Raw genomic sequence first — 21,056 nt, forward strand, 5'->3', positions numbered from 1 at the left:
TCATGGAAGGAATAAAAACGTTACCTACAAGTTGCTGCTGTTTAAAATAGTTTAACATGGTAAATGGAACTCCCACAGGGGCCATGACAGTTCCGAAGCTAACCACAGAAGGTCAGAGGGTAGGCGGTGGCCCAGTTCCTGGGAATCCCAGCCCCTTCCCCAACGTAGTTGAAATAATCCCCCCACTTATTAGCATATGAAGTTACTGAGCCAATAAAAATTAGCAACCCCCACATCTCATGGCCACTCTCCCTTCTGAGGAAGCCTGCCCACAATCAGTCCATGAGGTGTGTATCTCTCTAAATAAATCTACCGTCACTCAAAAAAAAAAGTTTAACATAGTAGATCAGTGACTAATGTTAGTATCTGTTTAATCAATGGATTAATGAAGATGAAGATGATCACAATGAACTCTTTACTACTTAAAAAAAAAAAACCCACTAACTGGTACTTTTCATGTATCACCCTATGAAATAGCTACTTTTATATCCCCATCTTATGCTGAAAAAAAAAAAACCCTGAAACATAGAGAAATTAATTAATTTGCCCAAAGTAAATGGATAGCCAAGATTTGAATAAGAAGCCTGGCTGAACCAGCACTCAGCCCTCACCACACACTATCTTCATTCCATTAAGCATTTTTTGAATACTTATTACATGCTGGGTCTGTTTTGGGATAGTCTTTGCTGTCAGGGTTCCGTGGTCTAGCATATACCATTGCATTCTTCCCCATCATTTGAGATTTTTGTCTCTGTTTTTAATATGACTAGTCCCTCCCCAACTCCCCACCCCAGCTCCTGAGTAAGATGTGATGTCCTTGCAAAATAATAGTAATAAATAAGCAAAAGGCTATGGGGAAAGGGAACAGGAGCCATTGGCTCCACTGGAGGGGAAAGAATGACAGAAACATGTTTTATCTGGAGACAGGATTTGAGCATGTATAAAACTGGGGGAAATGATCTACATTCATCACTAAGAGGGGAACATGGTTGTTCCTCCTGAAACAGGAAACAGAGAAGGGACTAGAAGGGACTAAATCAGCCTGAAAACCTTCATACCTTGAAGAGCTGAATTCTACAAAGATTTTTTTTTTTTTTAATGTCTGGAACCTCTGAGTGAGTTAGTGTTAAAACTTGTTAATTAGCCATCTCATATACGCCCAAGAACTTGTTTATCTTTTCATTTTATTCCAAGGAGTATGTGTTATATAGAGTTTTCTTTTTGCCCTTATATTTACATAATTCCTGGTACTTTCAAAATGTAATAAAAATTGGGTCATGACTTTTATTTTATCCAGACTTTTATATTTGTCCATAAAAAGAGCTTCTCTTAAAAAGGAACCCTCCTACACTGTTGATGGGAGTGTAAATCAGTGTAGCCACTATGGAAGACAGTATGACAATTCCTTAAAAAACTAAAAATAGACTAACCATATGATCCAGCAACCCCACTCCTGGGCATGTATCTGGAGAAAAACATAATTCAAAAAGACACATACACCCCAACATTCATAGCAGCACTATTTACAAGAGCCAAGACATGAAAACAACCCAAATGTCCATTGACAGATAACTGGATAAATAAGATGTGGTACATATATACAATGGAATACTACTCAGCCATAAAAAAGAATAAAATAATGGCATTCACAGCAACATGGATGGACCTGGAGATCATCATTCTAAGTGAACTAAGCCATAAAGAGAAAGAAAAATGCCACATGAGATCGCTTATGTGTGGAATCTAAAAAAAAAAAAAAAAAAAAAAAAGATACAAATGAACTTATTTACAAAACAGAAACAGATTCACAGACATATAGAAACAAACTTACGGTTACCAGGAGGTAAAGGGGGTGGGAAGGGATAAATTGGGAATTTGAAAATTGCCCCTCTTGGGGAGTGATGGAAATGTTAGCTATCTTGATTGTGGTGGTGGTTTCATGGGTGTAGACATCTATCAAAGTTCATCAAAGTGTAATCTGAAATATGTGTGGTTTTCTGTACAGGAACCACACCACAATAAAGGTGTTTGTTTGTTTTTTAAGAGCTTCTCTTCTTTCAAGTTTATTCTTTCTGTAGAAAAAGTTAAATGACAATGGGGAGTATCTGTTTTCTAAGATTACAGTAGATCTCATAAAATGACCTCCATTCTTCCTTCACCACTCCCTATAACCACACCATCTACCACACTTGTAACTCTGCCGTCACCTCCTGCTGGAAGCCAAGCATTCTGACCCACTGGCTTTGGCCAACTTACTGCAAGTAGAGGCTTGTAAATTATTTGCACAGCTAAGCCTGGCATCTCTTGCTGCTTTCCTGTCATAAGGAGAGTACGTCTGATGTAGAAGGAAGATGGGAGTCACGGGGGGCACCACCGAGACCAGGCTAGATCAACCAACAGCCAGTCGACCCCCAGATATTTGAGCAAGCCCAGCCAAGATCATGAAAGCCACCAGCCAAACTCCAGCTGACCCCAGAGACGTGGTTATATGCCAGTGATATTTTCTGATGGTTGTTGATCATGATGGTAGCAATGGATAACTGAGTCAAAGACCTTGAGGCATCTCTCTTTTCTGGGATCTCTCTTGAAACCAAGCACTGAAAGAGTTTAATTTAACCTTATGACTTGCATCCACTCTGCATGGTGGCCACATTTAATTTAAATTAATAATGATACTGAAGAGGGAAGAGAAATTTCATATTTACGTGAGCTCATCCACAAAAAAAAAAAAATTATAAAATACATGAGAGACTCCACTGCTGGATAGAATGAACAAGAGGAATTTGAAATAATACTGCAATCTAAAAGAGGCATAAAAGGAGTACTTTGAAAAGTTCAAACAGACAGGGAAGGAATAGAATATATAAAACAGGGACAGAAGATTATAGTCTTTGAAAAGGTAGATATGAAAAGAGTAATATTGTGCCTTTTTCCTTTTTCTTTTTTTAAACTGGAACGAACCACTTGAAGTCTTTTAAGTATACAACGTGCATGAAAATGGGCAGCAGCTCACAGCACTTGAAGGAGTTTCTCAAACAAGTGAATCTATGTTTTTCATACGTATATGTCTATAAAATGTAGTTTTGTCATAATTGGGAAAAGCAAATACTGCCTGGTTGATTGTTACTTTGTTGATTAAACGATTAGGCTGAGATAAGGACGTGGAACATCTGCCCTAAGAATGCTGAGCATCGACTTTCAAAATGTTGATGTGTGCCAGTGGTTTATCAATGTCGTTCAAATCCGGTTTTGTTACGGGAAATATAATTTGTTTCCTTGGTATAGAAACACACACAGATATATAAATATGATTTGGTTTGTTGAATTTGTTTTTGTCGATTTTATAAATAATTTATAAATCAGAATTCTTTGAATTTGTCATTCAGTTAGCTCCATTTCTTTTGAGTCTCTGTATTATGTGTATATAAGTTAATGATGGTTGGGTCCCCTTGGTGGCTTATTTAAAAAAAAATAGGTAATGACCTTCTTAATCCCCAACAATATTCACCTAAAATTCTATTCTCTTCATTTTTAAGAATTATTAAAGATTGTATGGTTATCCACATCCCATCCTTTACCCAACAAACAGAGAATATGGATTCTTTCCAAGCAGAACAACAACATAATTCAAAAATAAATAAAGACTACAAACAATGTCTCAATAAATGACAAAGAAGTCATAGTCCCACATTCTCTGACCACAGTGCAACATAGAAGCCAATTAGTTTTAAAAAAAATTATTTAGCACAGGATAATAACAAAACATTAGGTTCCCTGTAACTCACGGATACCACTGAAACAGCTCTTAGACTTTGTATCCCAAGGGCCCATCTCTGTCCAGTGGGCTAATAAACATGCCAAACTTGTATCAGTGAAGGTTTGGGTCAGGACAGGAGAGTCACTGTGAGTGACACAGAGTAAGGAAGTATTTATAGGGATAGACCTTACGCAGCTATGGGAGCCTGTGAATAAGTCCGCAGAAGCTTTTGCAGCTGATGGTTGGTCTGAACCAAGAAGAGAAGCCAGATAAGCGGGGCAGATCTAGGAGATGGAAGGATGCTCACAAGGATGAACTGAAACCCATGACAATGAACTAGAAACCACCTCAAGGATGTCGGAAAATGATGGCTCCTTTCATGATGGTGCTACACACATACCTGACCCAAAACTCAGAGAGACTGCAGAAGGAGATTCTTCCCTCCCACTCTTCATCTCATCCACCAGCAATTCCTGTTAGACTTATGTGGAAAGAATTTCTGCTGCTTTTCACCAATTCCATTGCCACCTCCCCAGTCCAAGCCACAATATTTTCTCATCTATATTATTGCCAGAATCCCCTATCTGGCTTTCCTGGCTCCAATTCACTGCCCTAGAGTCTACCCTCCACACTGTAACCAGAAGCATCCCCATAAAACGTGTTAAATTGTGTCACTCTCCAGTTCAAGCCCTCTAATGGCTTCCCATCAGTTTCTAAATCCCTACATGATGTGCCCATGGAGTGAGGCTACGTCACTTATCTCTTTCCTCTCTCTCCCTGCCGCACACCCCAAGCATGTTTTCACCCGAGAGCCCATGTGGTCGTGATTTGCTCTGCTTGGAAAGCTCTTCCCCTGTGAGTCTACAAGGTTCTCTTCCTCTCTCCTCTTAGGTGTCTCCCCATCTGTCACTGTCCCAGAGAGACTTTTTCTGTCCCATCGTATCTGAAGGACTGCCTCCAATCCCTCTCTGTCTCCTGTACTTTTCTTTTTTAACACCTTTATTGTGGTGTGGTTCCTGTACAGTAAACTACACATATTTCAGATTACACTTTGATGAATTTTGATAGATGTCTACACCCATGAAACCACCACCACAATCAAGACAGCTAACATTTCCATCACTCCCCAAGAAGTGCAATTTTCAAATTTCTGACTATCCATTCCCACCCCCTTTACCCCCTGGTAACCATAAGTTTGTTCCTGTCACCTTTTCTTGCTTCATTTTTTTTCATATTATTTACCTCTACCTGACTTGTATATCTGTTTGCTTATTGTGTTTCCTGCATGAGAATGTAAACTCCAGGAAAGCACAGACATTGTTTTGTTTACCCTTATAGCACCAGGGCTTATAAGAGCTCCTGGCTAAGTATCAATTTAATGAATTAATTTAGTTAATTAACCTAATGTAATGAATTGATTTAGTTAATCAAATTTAATTAATTAATTAATGGCCACTTTTTGAATAAGGAACAAATCCCAGGGGTAAACCCAAGTTGATAATGGTATATGATATGCTGTTGAATCAGGTTTGCTGGTATTTCTCTTGAGGATATTTGCATCTATGTTCATCGGCCATATTTTCCTGTAATTTTCTTTTCTTATAGTGTCATTGTCTGGCTTTGATATCAGGATAGTGCTGACCTCGTAAAAGTGAGTTTGGAAGTGTTCCCTCCTCTTTTCTTTTTTGAAAGAGTGTAAGAAGATTGGCATTAACTCTTGTTTAAATGTTTGGTAAAATTCTCCCATGAAGCTGTCTGGTCCTGCACTTTTTTTTAAAGGAGGTTTTTGCTTTCTGAGCCTCTGTCCTTATTAGTTATTGGTTTATTCAGATCTTGTTTCCTCATGATTCAGTATAAGTAGGTTGCATGTTTCTAAGAATTAATCCATTTCTTCTGAGTTATCTGGCTTGATGATATATAGTTGTTCATAGGAGTCTCCTATGATCCTTGGCATTTCTGTAGTATTGGTTGTAATGTCTCCTTTTTCACTTCTATCTTTTTAAATTGGAAACTTCTGTCTTCTTTTTCTTAGACTATGTAAAGAAAGGATTGTCAATTTTGTTTCTCTTTTCAAAAAGCCATCCATTCATTTTGTTGATCTTTTGTATTGCTTTTCTAGTCTCTGTCTCATTTATTTCTGCACTATTCTTCATTGTTTCCATCCTTCTGTTAACATTGGGCTTAGTTTGTTCTTCTTTCTCCAGTTCCTTGAGGTATAAAGTTAGATTGCTTATTTGAGATCATTTTCCCCTTAATGTAGGTGTTTATCACTATAAAATTCCCTCTTAGAACTGCCTTTATTCAAAAGGATGCTGTTTCATTTTCATGTTTGTGGATTTTCCAGCTTCCTCCTGTTACTGATTTTTAGTTGTATACCATTGCAATCAAAAAAGATTTGTTAAGACTTAGTTTTGGGGGCATAACATACGGTCTATTCTAGAAAACGTTCTTTGTGTATTTGAGAAGAATGACTCTTCTGTTGCTGTTGGAGGAAATGTTCTGTATATTTCCGTTAGGTCCATTTGAGCTAATATGTAGTTCAAGTCTGCTATTTACTTATTGATTTTCTGTCCGAATGATCAATCCATCTTTGAAAATGGGGTATTGAAATCCCCTACTATAAATATTGCTAATAGTACTGCTAATTAGTATAGTAACACTGTCTGGTTTTGCCTTCAGTCCTATTAACATCTGCTTTATATATTTATCTGCTCTGAGGTTGGGTGCATATATGTTTATGATTTTTATAACCTTTTGATGAATTGACACCTTTATCATTATATAAAGACCCTCTTTGTCTCTTGAGACTGCTTTTGACCAAAAGTCTATTTTGTCTGATGTAAGTATAGCTACCTCTGCTTCATTTCGGTTACCATTTCCATGGAATATCTTTTTCTATCCTTTTACTTTCTACCTGTGTGTATCCTTGAAGCTAAAGTGAGTCTCTTGTAGGAAGTATATAATTGTGTCTGTGTTTTCATCTATTCAGTCACTTCATGTCTTTCCATTGGTGAACTTAAAACATTTACATTATTGATAGATACAAACTCTTTGCCATTTTGTTCATTGTTTTCCAGCTGTTTTGTAGTTCTGTTCCTTTCTTCTTCTCTTGAAGTCTTTCTGATTTGATGACTTTCTGTAGTTTTATTCTTTGATACTTTCCTCTTTATCTCTTGTGTATCTATTATTATGTTTTATTTTTGTGATTACCATAAGGCTTACATAATATATCCCATCGTTATAATGGCCTGTTTTGAGGTGATAACAACTTCAATCACAAACAAACACTCACTTTTACTTCCCTTCCCCCCACATTTTGTATTACTGATATTACAATTTACATCTTTTGATATTGTGTATCATTAACTACAAATTATTGTAGCTATAGTTATTTTTACTACTTTTGGTCTTTCAACTTTTATAGAGTTGAAAGTGATTTATTAACTACCATTACAGTATTACAGTATTGTGAATTTGACCATATAATTACCTTTACCAGTGAGTTTTGTACTTTTATATGTTTCCATGTTCCTCATTAGTGTCTTTTCACTTAAACTGGAAGAACTCTTTTCAGCATTTCTTGCAAGGTAGGTCTAGTGGTGATGAACTCGGCTTTTATTTGTCTGGGAAAGTCTTTACTTCTTCTTTATTTATTAAAGAAAGCTTTGCTGGATATAGTATCCTTGGTTGGCAGTTTTTTTATCCTGTCAGCACTTTGAAAACATTATGCCCTTCTCTCTAGGCCTGCAATGTTTCTGCCTAGAAATCTCCTGATAGTTTTATGGGTGTTCACTTGTATATGACAAGTCATTTCTCTCTTGCTGATTTCAAATTTTCTCTTTGTCTTTGATTTTTGACAATTGGATTGTATGTGTCTTTTTGGAATTCTTGGACATGATGGATCTGAATGTTCAAAGCCCTTCCTAAATTTGGGGAGTTTTTTGTCATTATTTCCTTAGTTAAGTTTTCTGCTTCTTTCTCTGTACCTCCTGGGACTTCCATAACATGTATATTGGTTCATTTCCTGGTATACCAGTAGTCCTGTAGGTTTTATTCACTTTTTTAATGCTTTTTTCTTTTTGTTTCTCTAACTGAATATTTTCAAATGACCCATCTTGGAGTTCACTGATTCTTTCTTCTGCATGTTTAAATTTCTGTTGAAGCTCTCTATTGAATTTTTTATTTCAACAATTGTATTCTTCAGCTCCAGGATTCTTGTTTGGTTCTTTTTATTGTTTATATTAAACTTCTTATTTTGTTCATCTATTGTTTTCCTGACTTCATTTAGTTGTTTATCCATGTTCTCTTATAGCTCATTGAGCTTCTTTAGAACAATTATTTTGAGTTCTTTGTCAAGCAGCTCATGGATCTCCATTATGAAAGGTTTATTAGTTTCCTTGGTCATTTCACGTTTGCCTGATTCTTTGTTATCTGTGTAGTCTTACATTGATGGCTGTGTATTTGAAGTGGAATACACTCTTCCAGGCTTTCCAGACTGGTTCCAGCAGATGAAGACCTTCTCCTGGCTGATGGCACTGCCTCTGGGATCACATTCAAGCAAGGCTGGAACCAGGTCCCATGGCTGCTGCCAGGTTTTCAGTCAGTTCTGTGGTTGGCAGGCTTGTTACCAGGGACACAAATGGGAATCACTTTTGCCAGATCCCTGAGCATGCTCCCTCCACATCCCTGGGTGGGTCCCTGCATGGGCAGAACTGTCTCCGAACTACAGTAGAGCAGAACTGGAGTCATGTCATAGGACTGCTTCAAGGACCACAGTCAGTCTGAGATCAGTGGGCGTGTTATCAGGGATACCCATGGGCATGGCTCCTGCTGGATCCCTGGGCAGTCCCCTCGTCAGGTGTAAGTGCCCCAGGACTCTCTGGAGTGAAGCCGGAGCTGGGTCCTGGGACTACTTCAGGGACTTCAGTTGGGTCTGAGGTCAACAAGTCTTGTTACAGAGGGAATGGATGGGTCTGACTCTTCCTGGGTCTCTTGGCAGAAGGGGCTGGTAGCAAGCCAATGGACAAGCAGATAGAGTTGAGTCCACAGAGGGACAGGCTGCTTCTGTTCCACGGCTGGGACCACAGTGAGCCAGATTATCTGTGGTTCATGAGTCTGCCTTTTCAATGTGGTCCTCCTCGGTCTTGAGCTCCACTGAGGTTTCATAGCCTCCTTCTTAAATCCCAAAATGCCCACAAAGTCACTTTTGTGCATAGGTGGCTACCAAATGTTTGTTTCTGTGGGGGAATGTGGGCTGGGAACCTCCCATTTCACCATATTGCTAATGTCACCAATACCACACTGTCTTGATCACTATAGCTTTGTAGTAAGTCTTGAAGTTGGGTAGTTTCTGCCATCTTATTTTGTTCTTTTCCTTCAATATTGTACTGGCTAGTCTGTGTCTTTTGCATCTCTGTATGAATCTTAGAATCAGTTTGTCAATGTCCACAAAATAATTCATTGGGATTTCAATTAAGATTGCTTTTAATCTACAGATCAAGATGGTGCTATCTTGAGGCCTCAAGAAAGTACAGGTACATTTTTAAAAACATCGCTTAGAACATATTAGGGATTTAATGAACGTTATTTCTGGCTGAACAGCCTTATCCTGTGTAGGAAACAGAATTGAGGAATTAAAATGTTTCTGTGTCAGGCCAGTAAAGTCCAGTACAAGATGATTACTTCAGTGTTTCCAGAGTCTTTGCAGAATATAAAAGGCTGACCTTTACCTGCCTCTCATTTCCCATTAGGAGATCATCAGAAATGGTTTTCTAAGGATGCCCATTAATCCTATTTCCTAATCTTGTGTCTTCAGACTTCAGAACTGTAAATAAGAGAAAGTAATCCTAGAGTCCATTATATAGTTGGTTTTTTCACCCTTTTATTTTCTAGAGCTTAGTGGTTATTTCCCCTAGGCATAGATGAGAAGTTAGGAGAGAGGACCTAGGCTCCTTTGCCACTGATGCTTCCTTAGATCTTCCATCATCTTTTCTGATGATGCTGTTGCCTCTTGCTCAAAGATTTCCATAAATCTCTTCTGTATTTTGCACAGCAATAATTCAAAACTCCATATGTTACAGTCAGTAAAATACCAGTTAAATCACATTTTCAACCAACCTGAAGTGGACCCACATTTTTCTCTCTCTAGCCTCTCCTTTTAGCGTTTGCATCGTAAAACACAGAACTGCAGAGAATTTCAACCCATTCATGAAAATGTTTCTTACAATTTTCATTCACTCTTCGGCATGTAATAAGATATTTAACTTTCTAAATCAATAGACACTTCGGAAATCATATAGAAGGTTTTAATCTGGGAATTGAGTTGCACATTTATCAATATTTCAAAGTGTGTGAGCTGATCATTTCATTGGATTCCACGACATTCACCAAACAGCCACTGAATGACATGGTGTAGGTAATTCACTTATGTTCTCTCAGATCCATGTGCTCTCAAATCTGAACCCTCAAATGCGTGTGAATTTATATTTAGTTTCACAATAGATCTCCTCACCAAAGGTATCTTATATAACTTGGACAGAACAATTGTCATTCTGTCAAATGGCATCTTTGTTTAGGAAGGTTAAATGGCAAAGGGAAAGACAGAAGAGATGACTGTGGTGAGATGGCCCTTCCTGAGCTAAATTCTGATAAAGGGTCCCTGAAAGAGTAGAGTCCAGTCTTACATTTGACCTAAGGGCTAATTATGGCACCTGAATGAGAAGTACAAATCAATCTTCTTCCTTTGACAGCAGACGGCAAGGGAAATTATGTTGTTTGTCTGCACTGCTGATCTCAAAGGCATATTCATCCTCAAACAGCTTAGAGCTGGAGAACTTGCAAATAATTTCCCAGCCAGTGCTTTGGTATTTAAAAAATAACCAAAGTTTGGACGTACTACAAGCTTCAACGTGAAGAGAATGAAGGAGTGACTTAAACCCCCATCAGTAAATGGAGAGATAGGAAGCACCTGGGTAGGTGTGAGATGTGTTTAAAATAACCACAGTGCATGCCTGGATGGCTGGACTATGGAATACTTATTTTAAGAACAAAGCTTAAATTTGCTTCACTTCATTTAATTATAGAAGTAATATATAATCATTTAAGGACATTTGGAAAGTACAAAACATAAAAGAAAATTACTCAACAAGAGTCACATCTCTCAAAAAGAGTCACTAACAACGTCCTAATGCCATGTCATCTCTTTACAATGCACTTAAAAATATATACTATACAATAGAAACAGTTTTGAATCATTCTTTTTTATAGCTATCCTTGCAAAACAAATACAGTGCAGTGTTATTAAATCCCTGAAGAAGTATTGCAAAATAACCTATCCAGTAAATATAGCGTAATTCATTTAATTATTTCCTTACTGAGAGACATTTAGAGTGTTGCATAGTCAAAACAACCACTTTCATTCATCAGTACTTCTGAAGTTTCACTTACACACACTGAGGATACAGAATTAAATGGTCTCTGTCCTCTCTAACCAGGAAAATAGAAAATTGTACATTCTGAAGGCAATTTGATAAAGGTAAGTTCAGGCCCATATGGAAACAAGCAGGAAGGCGAGATTCTATCTTAATCTGGTAGAATCAGGTTAGATGTCCTATAGAAAGTGGCATCTGAGTTCTTGGGAAAGTGCAGAAAAATACAGATTAGAACCAAAAAAAGAAATGAAAAGCCCTTACTTGTTTATTTGCTAATTAGGGGCATTGAATTACCATTATCGCTAATGAGGGGCATTGATTTACCTTAAAATCTTTTGGTAATTTTACTGGCAAAAATGGAACCCCTCTGGTTAATTTATGCTTCTTTGATTTCTAGTGAATGTGAATATTTGACGCGAGTTTAATAATATTGGTCCCTTTAAAAATTATTTTTTATTTTCTTTGCCCTTTTTCTAATATAGTTTTATCATACTGTTTAATAATTTGTAGGTTCTTTATATATTTAGGATATAATTTTTGTTTATAATGCTTTTTGTCTTTTCATTTTGTATATAACATTTTTAATATATAAGAATTTTTCATGTTTAGGTAGTCAAATAATTTCTTTGGAGATTTTTTTCCCACTGCTTTCCTGTTTAGAAATTATTTTTCCTTTAGAAATCAGCTAATTATTAGAAATCAGATATTATAGTCTTTTTTTGCATTTAATTAATTTATTTTATGTTTAATTTAATAAATGATTTAGAAGATTTGGGACTTATTGTAGTTTCATATATAGTAACTATTTCAGAACTATGCATTCTGTTACATTAGTGTTTGTTAGAACAATTCTCTATTTATAGATTTTGTTTTCCAAAATTTTCCTAGCTATTCTCATTTGAACATTCTTCATGATGAACTTTGGAATAATTTTAATAAATTCTCAAATAAATCATTTACTAGAGTTTATTATTATTTATTAGACTTTTATGACATATATTAGATTTATTCAAATTTTGTTAAATATATTGATTGTATATAAACTGTTATAAAACCCATCTATTCAGTCAAATTTTTAGTTTGCGGAGTTGTTTTTCCCAGTTCTGAACATTCCATTTTATTCTGTGGAGTTCTCAGTTCTATGCTGAAATTCTCTCCCGTGTCATTTAATTTATTGGAGATATTAAACAGAATTATTTAAAAATCTGTTTTTAAATTCAGTATCTAGGTCTCCTGCTTTCTTGTTTCCGTTTTCTGTCTTTTTCTCTTACTTTTTAAGACAATTCTTTTTGTGATCAATTTAAGATAATCCCCCGTTTTAACTTAAGTGTCAGACATTGTGTATGAAATACACAGATAACGTGTGGCTCTGACGATGGCGTTTTCCTCTAGAGGGGATTTACGGCTGCATTCTGAAGCTGTTCTTCAGTCTTTGTGAGGGCTGATCTATTTCCCTTTTACTGATGCTCCTAGGATGTAGCACTTCATAGGGTACCAACTGCAGGTCTACAGTGTTTAACCAGTTCCTCCTCCTTAATAGGTCCTAAACTCCAATTTTGTGTCTCCCCACGCCCAAGAGATGCCTGAAGCCCCGCTTATTTTCTCACCCTTTCAGTCACTGCTTTGAATCCTCAGATGCCTCATGGGAAAGTCCGTTCCAGGGCTGTCCTTTCCAGGATCTTTGTCATCCAAATTCTTGCTGCTTTTGAAGCTCTCTGATGTTTCAAGCCAAGAATTGTTCGTTTTTAATTTTTGTCTGATTTTTCTCAGTGAGAGTACTGATTACAAGTAAAGTCGTTCAGCATCACCAAAAGCAAAATTTTTCTTGGAACACTGAGAAGAGCAGTGACATGATCTGATTTCTATTTCAAAAAGATCTCTCTGACTGCCTTGAAAATAAACTATGTACAACTGGGGAGGAAGAAGGATGGAAGCAGGTAATCCAGATAGTAAACTAGCACAGTAACCTAGACAAGAGATAATGCTGAATGTGGTTGTGGATGGAGAGAAGTGATCAGACTCTGCACATTTTCTGAAGGTAAAGCCAAGAGGATTTGCCTACAGAATGGATGAGGGGTATGACAGAAAGAGAGGCATCAGTATGGACCCCACAGTTTCTGGCCTGAATCACTGTCAGGACGGAGCCACCCTTTACTGAGAGGGAGAAACTGGGCAGGAGTGCACTTGTGAAGGATAATCAGGAACTGACTTTTGTTCATTCTCTTTGACATCCAACTGGTGATACCAAGTGTACACTTGAATATGTGAGTCTGAAGTCCAGAAAAAGTTGGAAGCTGGAGATACAAATTTTGTAGTCATGAGGGTACGGATGTAATTAAAGGCACAAGACGGTTGAGAGCACCTTGAAAATGAACTATAGGGAAGACTACTGGCAGTATAATACGGACTATTTCATAGGGCTGGTGTGAGGACGTGAAAATATTTCTCCAACTCTTGCCTCCACATCCTCCGCTCAATGTAGGAAGGAACCAGCTGCCCGGGGCAACTTCCGCCCTCCCTGATCTGAGTCTCATCGGCCCTCCTAACCCGCCCAAGGTGGGGTGTCGTTTGGCTCTGGCTGGCGGCGCCGTTCGTTAACCGAGGGCTCAGGCTGTGGAACTCAGAGGCTCAGCAGGTGTGTAACTGGCTGACGCAGCGGGTCCTCCAGCCGGAAGGGTGGTGCTGTTGGTCGCCTCCAGGCTGCCCGGGCCGCCCGGCAGGCTGCACCTTCCCTCCCTCGGCTGCAGAGGGCGCGCGCGAGGCACGCGGCGCTTGGGACCAGTGGGAGTACGACGAGGGGCGGGGATAGGGGCGGGGTCAAACGGGGGCGGGGCGAGGTCGAACGCGGGGCGGGGCGGGGCGGGGCGGGGCGCCCGGGAGCCAGCCGGCCGCAGTCGGAGCGCGGCGCGGGAGAGAACGGCTGGCCGATTCCAACCGGCTCGAGGCAGCTGGAGGCGGGGCCGTTACCCGCTCGCAGCCCGGAGAGAGCCGGGCGGCCGGAAAGAAAGCGCGCCCGAGCGCCATGATTCCTCTGGAGAAGCCGGGCAGCGGCGACTCCTCCCCGGCCGCCGCCGCCGCCGCCGACGCCGGCTCGGGCCGGGCGGGCCGGGGTCTGAGCACGCCGCGCCGGCCGCCGCCCCAGCCCCAGGCCCGCGGGCTGCTGACGGAGATCCGCACCGCGGTGCGCACCGAGCCCTTCCAGGACGGCTACCGCCTGAGCCCGGGCCGGGAGCTGGGCAGGTGAGGCGGGCGGGGGCCGGGCGGGCGCCGATAAGTGCGGGCGGCGGAGCGGGCGGCGCGGGCCCGATAGCGCGCGCGGGGGCCGGGCGCAAACTTGGGTGCAGGCGGCGATTAGGGCGGCGGAGCCCTCCCCGCCCCCGGCCGGCCACGCGTCCGCGCGCGGCGTCCCCGAGCGTGTGCTGTGCACCCGGTCGCGGCCGGGAGGCAGCCTGCCCCCTTCGTCTCCCCCGAGCCTGCGGCCTCTGCGGTCCTTTGCGCGGTCGCTTAGCCAGAGCCGGCGTGGAAACTGCGCTGCGCGCTTTTCCCGCGGAGGCGAGTTTGACGCCAGACGCGAGGCTTAGAGCCAGCTCTGGTTTTGCCGTCGGGCTCTTGTGGGTTTCTGCTTCTCCTTCCGTCGCCGTGACAGAGGGGAGCAGAGCCCCGAGCGCGACCGCTTCCTGTGCACCCTCGCCCTGGCAGCTTCGGTCAGCCGCCTTCTGCTGACTTAGTTTTCAGTTTCTTGGGTTTGTGCTGTTTTCGTCCTGAAAAGGCTTAGGTCCCTATGCCTGCAAGTTCAGATTGGTTTCACTCGGGTCTGGGCCCTTGTCTGAATTTCTGTGCTGTGAGCCGGCCCCTGCCTTCCCTTACCCGCCCCAACTCCTGCTTTGTAGGGTTGTCTTGAAGGCTGTTTGGATACCTGAAATCTTGTACGTTGCAGAGCCGTCATACAGTGATAGATGTTTGAGGATGAGTACAGTTTGGAGAAATTGTCGACAGCACTGGCTTTGCGGTCACACCCGAGCTCACATCCTCGCTCTGCTTGCCTTTGAGTGGTGACTTCGACTCCGCAGCCTTCCGTTTCTAACCCGTAAAATTAGCATAGCGACAGGACCTATCTCACGGGGGTGTTGTAAAGAGTGGTTGCAAAGCGTAAGCCACTGGCCCTGACACACCGTTTATCCCGGTTGCAAAATAACACCATGTGGTCGTGGGGAAAGTTATGACAGTTATGCAGCCTTCATTGGGGTCTTGGAAAAAGAGGGGCTGGTAATATTGGTTAGAAACAATGTTAAAAAAAAAAAAAGCTGCCTAATAAGTATTAAGGTACCTTTAGAATTAGTTCTTTTGGCAGGGGAACCTACCTTAAAAAGTGACTTTCCCAGATCTAAAAGGAAAACACCTTTTAGGAACAAGATTCACTTCACTCTGCTGGCACTAATTAACTGGATCTCTGGACACTTATGTATGACAGCAGAAGACATAGCTATTAACTCATCTAGGTATTCTAATTGGTCAAAATTCCAGGCATTCTGAAGTAACCCTGATGTCTTGAAAAAGGAAAGCTGGGACTTTCCATTGTTTGGTTGAGTTGTCCGGCTTCATTCCACAAAACGAAGACATACTACAAAACAGAAGTGTCATCAGATGGCAAGCAGTGTCTTGTAGACTTCATAACAGGTGACTTAATCTAAAAAAATGGATTTGCACCTTACCAGGTGTTGCGATAATTCCTCCAGGAATGTTTCGTTCAACTCTTGTTTCAACTTCTGTTATAAAACTTGCTTGCCTGTAAAATGTGTGTTTAAGTTGTCATCTACATATCTTATAAAAAATTTCTTTACAGAAGTAATAACTCCTGATTCAACAGAACAATGCAGTTAAATAGATGCTTGATATAAGAGCCTAAAACTGAAAAAAAGGAAAATGAATGTATTCGTTTCTTTTAGGTTCCCTTTTTCTTCGTGGAGAAATGTGATGCGGTGGTTAAGAACATAGACTTTGGAGTCAGACAGTCTGTGATTAAGTCTTGGCTTCTTACTTAATAGTTATGTGTACTTGAGTAAGTTATCTAACCACTGATGACCTCTTAGGGTTGAGGGAATTAAATAAAACACATCTTTGCGTTAAGGCTGTGCTCAGCTTAGGGGGCGCCCTCAAAAAACGTAATTCATCGTGTAGCTCAGTGAGTGGTATTTTACATGTACCCCAAAAGCAAAAATAAGAAAACCTGCCCAACCTCCAAATATGCTTCTGTGTGTTGCAAAAGTAATAAAACCTCATTGCAAAAAGACTCAGAAACTGTTCAACAGTCTCAGGAAGTTAGAGTTCTGTTTTGTGTTAGAAGCGGTCTTTGTTTATTAAGGTTATAAATGTTGCCTGTATATTGTGGTTTTGACATAATGAAGTGTGTTTATGCATAATCCTTTCTGGAGTAAGGTGGAAAAGTTGCCTTTTTTTTCCAGCTGTTAACTCGGGTTACATTTCTGATAGAACTAATTGGGCTCATGCTGATACAGACTGAAATTTACCTGTGCTGTATTTTAATGATGTGGTGTGAAAAACCAGATCTATTCATTTTGTTCCGTGGCCTTTCTTTTAGTTAAAAATGCTGAAGTGTAAAGAGCTAACTGTTCAAACACAGAAATTGAATTCTGTCAGGAGTTAACTGTTATTTTAATCTTACAGAAATATAAAGCTTTCAGAGAAATGACTGTTTGGAGAAAACATTGTAAATGGTCAACATTGATTCCATAGTAATGAGAGGATGTGATATTAATTATTTTAATAAATGTCACGTTCTTTCATGTCGCCAGCAGAGTCCCTCGCAACCTAAATGTGGGTAAATACGTGATGTAAAATTTTCTTTTGTTGCTTGAAGCTTGCCTTGTTACTCCTGAAGCTTGTTACCTTTCGAGGCAGGATGTGTGCCAATGTGAACCACGTTCACGATTCGAGGTGCAGGAGACATGACCTTGGCTTCTGAGAATCGTTTTCATAGTGGGTACTTCCCTTGAGTTTTTGTCGCTAGTATAGGAACAAAAAAATGTTTCTGGGAATTTTAAATTATTCTAATTTCACATCAGGTGATTTGCCTCGTCCTCAAACTCTAACAGTGTTTGATATATTCATAAATTTTATCTTGAAAGGAAAAAAGATTTTTTAAAGCCAAAAGAGCATCTTTATATGTATATGTATATGTATGTGTGTGTGTGTGTGTGTGTGTGTGTGTTTGTGCGTGTGCGTGTGTGTGTGTGTGTATATATAGTTACATACTCAGTTGGATTTTCCTACAGAAGAAAGATACAAATATGAGTTCTCTGCTGGAGCAAGTACTTCATAAATGTCTGGGGCTTTACAGTTTTACAGGTGCTTTCACGTGTGTTATTACCTCATTTAATTCACATCACAAGCATGCTTGGAAAGTCCCCCTTTGCGGATGAGAAAATCAGGACACAGATAGAGTCTTGTGAGAGACAGCTGAGCTGGGACTCTGAAATCGCTTCCAGCACGCCACAGATATTTCTCAAAGCGTACTCTGCAGTCTTGTCTTGTGACCGAAGCAACTTCCCGTAGTTTTTAGGAGAGGACAGGTTGATGCGTTCCAGCATGGAACAGACCCTGCCAGGCTCCAGTGTCACAGAGTTCCCTCCCCAGCTGTGTCACCCACCCGGGTCCTTGGACTCTTTAATCAGTAAAAAAATTGATAAGAGGCCAGACGAGAGTTCCAGGGACCCATGCTGCAGCGTAAGGGAGGGAAAACAAGTGACAGGTGCCCTTGCTGCTCAGGGAAGAGGGAGGGCTGGTCTGGTAAATGGGGCGAGGGGAGAGGCGGATGGCTGGATCTGGCCAGAGGGGCGGCTTAAGTGGTCTGCCCACCTCCTTGGTGGTGCTGTGTGCAGGGATAGCCTGCTTTTTGCTCCCAGCACCTCAGGAATGGCAGTTGATTTGTGGCCTTTTTGTATCTTACTGTTCCTAATTGCCCCAACTGCGCCTGCACGTGGTTATTTTTAGTCCCTTAGGGTTTCTTTGTATTCACTTGCTTGAGGAGTCATTCATCCGGGTGCAAGCACTCCGCTAAATGGTCGCAGGTCCCAGCCTGTGTCAGATGGGCTTTATGGGAGATGGGATGTCTTATCTCATTCTCCTCGGAGTGGCCGGGACTAACAGGAACAAGGAAGGATTTTTATCAGAGAATGAGAGGATGTTCAAGCCGCAGGCGAGCGGAGGAAGTATCTCAGGAAGTGGGTGTCCTTTACCTAAATTCATGGCTGTAGGTGATGGCTTCAGGTTTTCTACCTTACAATGGCTTAAGCCTGTGTCATAAATTGTAAATTGTAATTTCTTTAGAAATAAAGACCCCTGTTAAATAATATTGCCTATGGAGAAATTCTCTTGTTTTAGGACAACTACAGTTAAAGCTCTCTTGGCACTTTGTCACCAATTTGAAGAACGTTTGCAGTTTTGGGTGACCTAGTATTTTTGGATGGATTAACAACAATTGGCTGTGTTTGTGGTTTGGCACCAGACATTACTTAGAAGGGAAGGCTTCTGCTCTAAGGTAGATACTCCAGTAAATCAGCTGTTTTAATTGTGCAAAGTTGGGGCTTATAACGTTAAACGTAAAATCTTAATTTAAAATGCATCGACGTAAGGATTGAATGAATTTCAGCCTCTTTACAGAACTATAACAAAATTTTATAAAATTGGATTATTGAACCAGGTGCATTAGAAAGCTAAGTGTAGTCATTATTCACCTGTTCAGGAAAGGAAGACAGAACTCGATTCATAGGGAATTTATGCGTCATGTAGAGAGTTCAAATTAGATCTCCTCCAGAACTCCTTTGTTCTAAGATTTTTTTTTTTACAAATTATTATCATTATCGTACATCTGAAATTAATGCCTAAAACAATAAAAATAGCTGCTGTTTACTGATTACTGATCATTTGCCAGATGCGGTACATTTTAGGGATGTCATTCTGTTTAGTCTTCACTACCCTGCGGGGAGAGTGCTGTCAACCTGATCTTACAGATGAGGAGTCAAAGGCTCAGAAAGTTTGAGCTGATTGCCCAAGATTACAGGTACCAGCTGGAATTCAAAACTGAGTCTGACTTCTTTTTAAATTTTTGGGGGGGGGGCGGTATGGAGGTACTGGGGATTGAACCCAGGACCTTGTGCATGCTAAGCATGCGCTCTGCCCACTCCCCACCCACCCCCAGAGTCTGACTTTCAAAGCCCTGCCTGTTCTTGTCACTCATGCTGATGTCTGATCTGATGGAGCCACTGATTTTTACACCTCGAGTCAACAGATGGCTTATGTTTTCGTTGTTTTCCTTCCAGAGGTAAGGAAGACAGATCTAGTCGCTTCTTTGCAAGTATTGTACGTACATTTTGAGCATGGAAGGCTTTCTGGTAGGCTCTGGAAATTATTCCCAAATCTAACAAATCAGTCACTACTGCCTTTACAGGCAAAGTGACAGGCCACATGGGGACATCTCACAGGGAAAACAACACTTGAGCTGAGCCTTAAAGAATGAATGGGATTTCAGTAGTAGTGATGGAAGATGCCCCAGCCGCTGGCAGTGAAACAAGTAGCAGAAGGGTCCAACGAAAGAGAATGGCATGTAGTTCCATGTGGCTAAAATGTTAAATTTTATGAGGTTAAGTTGCCATGGAACTTTTATTTAACGGAATAACAAGAGAGTATGTATTCAGGCTGCTGTCCGAGGTCATGTCTGGGCACCTACCATGTGCGGGGTACTGTGTCACGCGAAGGGATGAGAGGTGAGGTCCCTGGGACTCATAGTTCCCCTGGGAGACATCATCGTGCAGAGTGAATGGTGACATGTCAAGCCAGCTTCAGTAACAGTGCGTACAGGTGGGAACAAAGCACTGTATGGTCGTCCGGAATCGAACCTGGAACCTCGGAGCTTCCCTTTCTTTTGCTTCCTCTATATACCACTCAAATTAGCATCTACATTTTTTTTAATCTTTTCCTGAACCCTCTATATTCCATTATCTGTTCACCTTTGTGCGTAACCCAGCACTGAAACTTGTATTTGGAATCCATCTAGTTAAAAAAAAAAAAATTTCTCTTTACAGAGAAAGACACCTAAAACTTCTCCCATCCGAAGCCTACCACGTACTGCCCCACGCACCCCTACCCCTGCAAACCCGTTATTGTTCTTAAAATGATTCTCTCAGCGGATGGTTTTGACCCACGTTTACCCAGTACCCAGATTAAAAATCCCCAAGTCGGCTTGTAGGTCCACCTTTCCCATCTGCCCTCATCTCTGCCTGCATCGCAGTCTGGCAGGAAGTGTTTCTGGGTCTTGACCTTGAATGACTTAGATGTGCGTTCCCTCTTCCCAGCCCGTGCTGCTTCTACTGTAGTTCAGACCCTTACCGTGAATTATTGTGTTGGCTTCCCTAGTTTCTGGTTAATGCTTGGCAATACACTCCTCACAACACTGTAAGAATTACCTTTTTAAAACAATTACCTTATTTTAAAAATTCTCACAGGCGCCCGTTGTCACCCTTAGCCTGTCATCCCTACCTAAAGATGCTCACTGTGCCCCCCTGAGCATTACCAGTCAGACACTGGGTAAAAACCCCAGCCATGTTCCTAGGGAGCCTGGACCGGTGGGTCTAACTCAGATGTCACTTCCTGCTGTTGTCATCATTCGTGTGTCCTTCCTTTCTCACCTGGAATTTGTTATCATCAAGTAGTTCTGAGATGTATTCATTTCTGATATCCCTTCCCCCAAAAAACGTTTAACAAAAAAACCTGAGTTTCTAGTTTCGTGTGTAACAGTCTAAACTAGATGTTTGTGAAATGAGTGAAGCGCTCCGAAAACTAACAGCTGTAAT

At 41.0% G+C, this 21,056-nt stretch overlaps 1 protein-coding gene across 1 annotated transcript in view; it reads left to right on the forward strand.

The window, feature by feature from the left end:
• The first annotated feature begins 14,074 nt into the window (after positions 1–14,074).
• Positions 14,075–21,056, forward strand: part of STK17A (serine/threonine kinase 17a) — a 37,024-nt gene continuing 30,042 nt past the window's right edge. Inside the window, exon 1 of the mRNA XM_074367703.1 lies at positions 14,075–14,427. Within this exon, the coding sequence (XP_074223804.1) occupies positions 14,210–14,427 (218 nt within the window). The 5' untranslated portion in view covers positions 14,075–14,209. The remainder of the gene's footprint in view (positions 14,428–21,056) is intronic.

This window comes from Camelus bactrianus, chromosome 7 (assembly GCF_048773025.1).
Source record: "Camelus bactrianus isolate YW-2024 breed Bactrian camel chromosome 7, ASM4877302v1, whole genome shotgun sequence".
NCBI classification, from domain to species: domain Eukaryota; kingdom Metazoa; phylum Chordata; class Mammalia; order Artiodactyla; family Camelidae; genus Camelus; species Camelus bactrianus.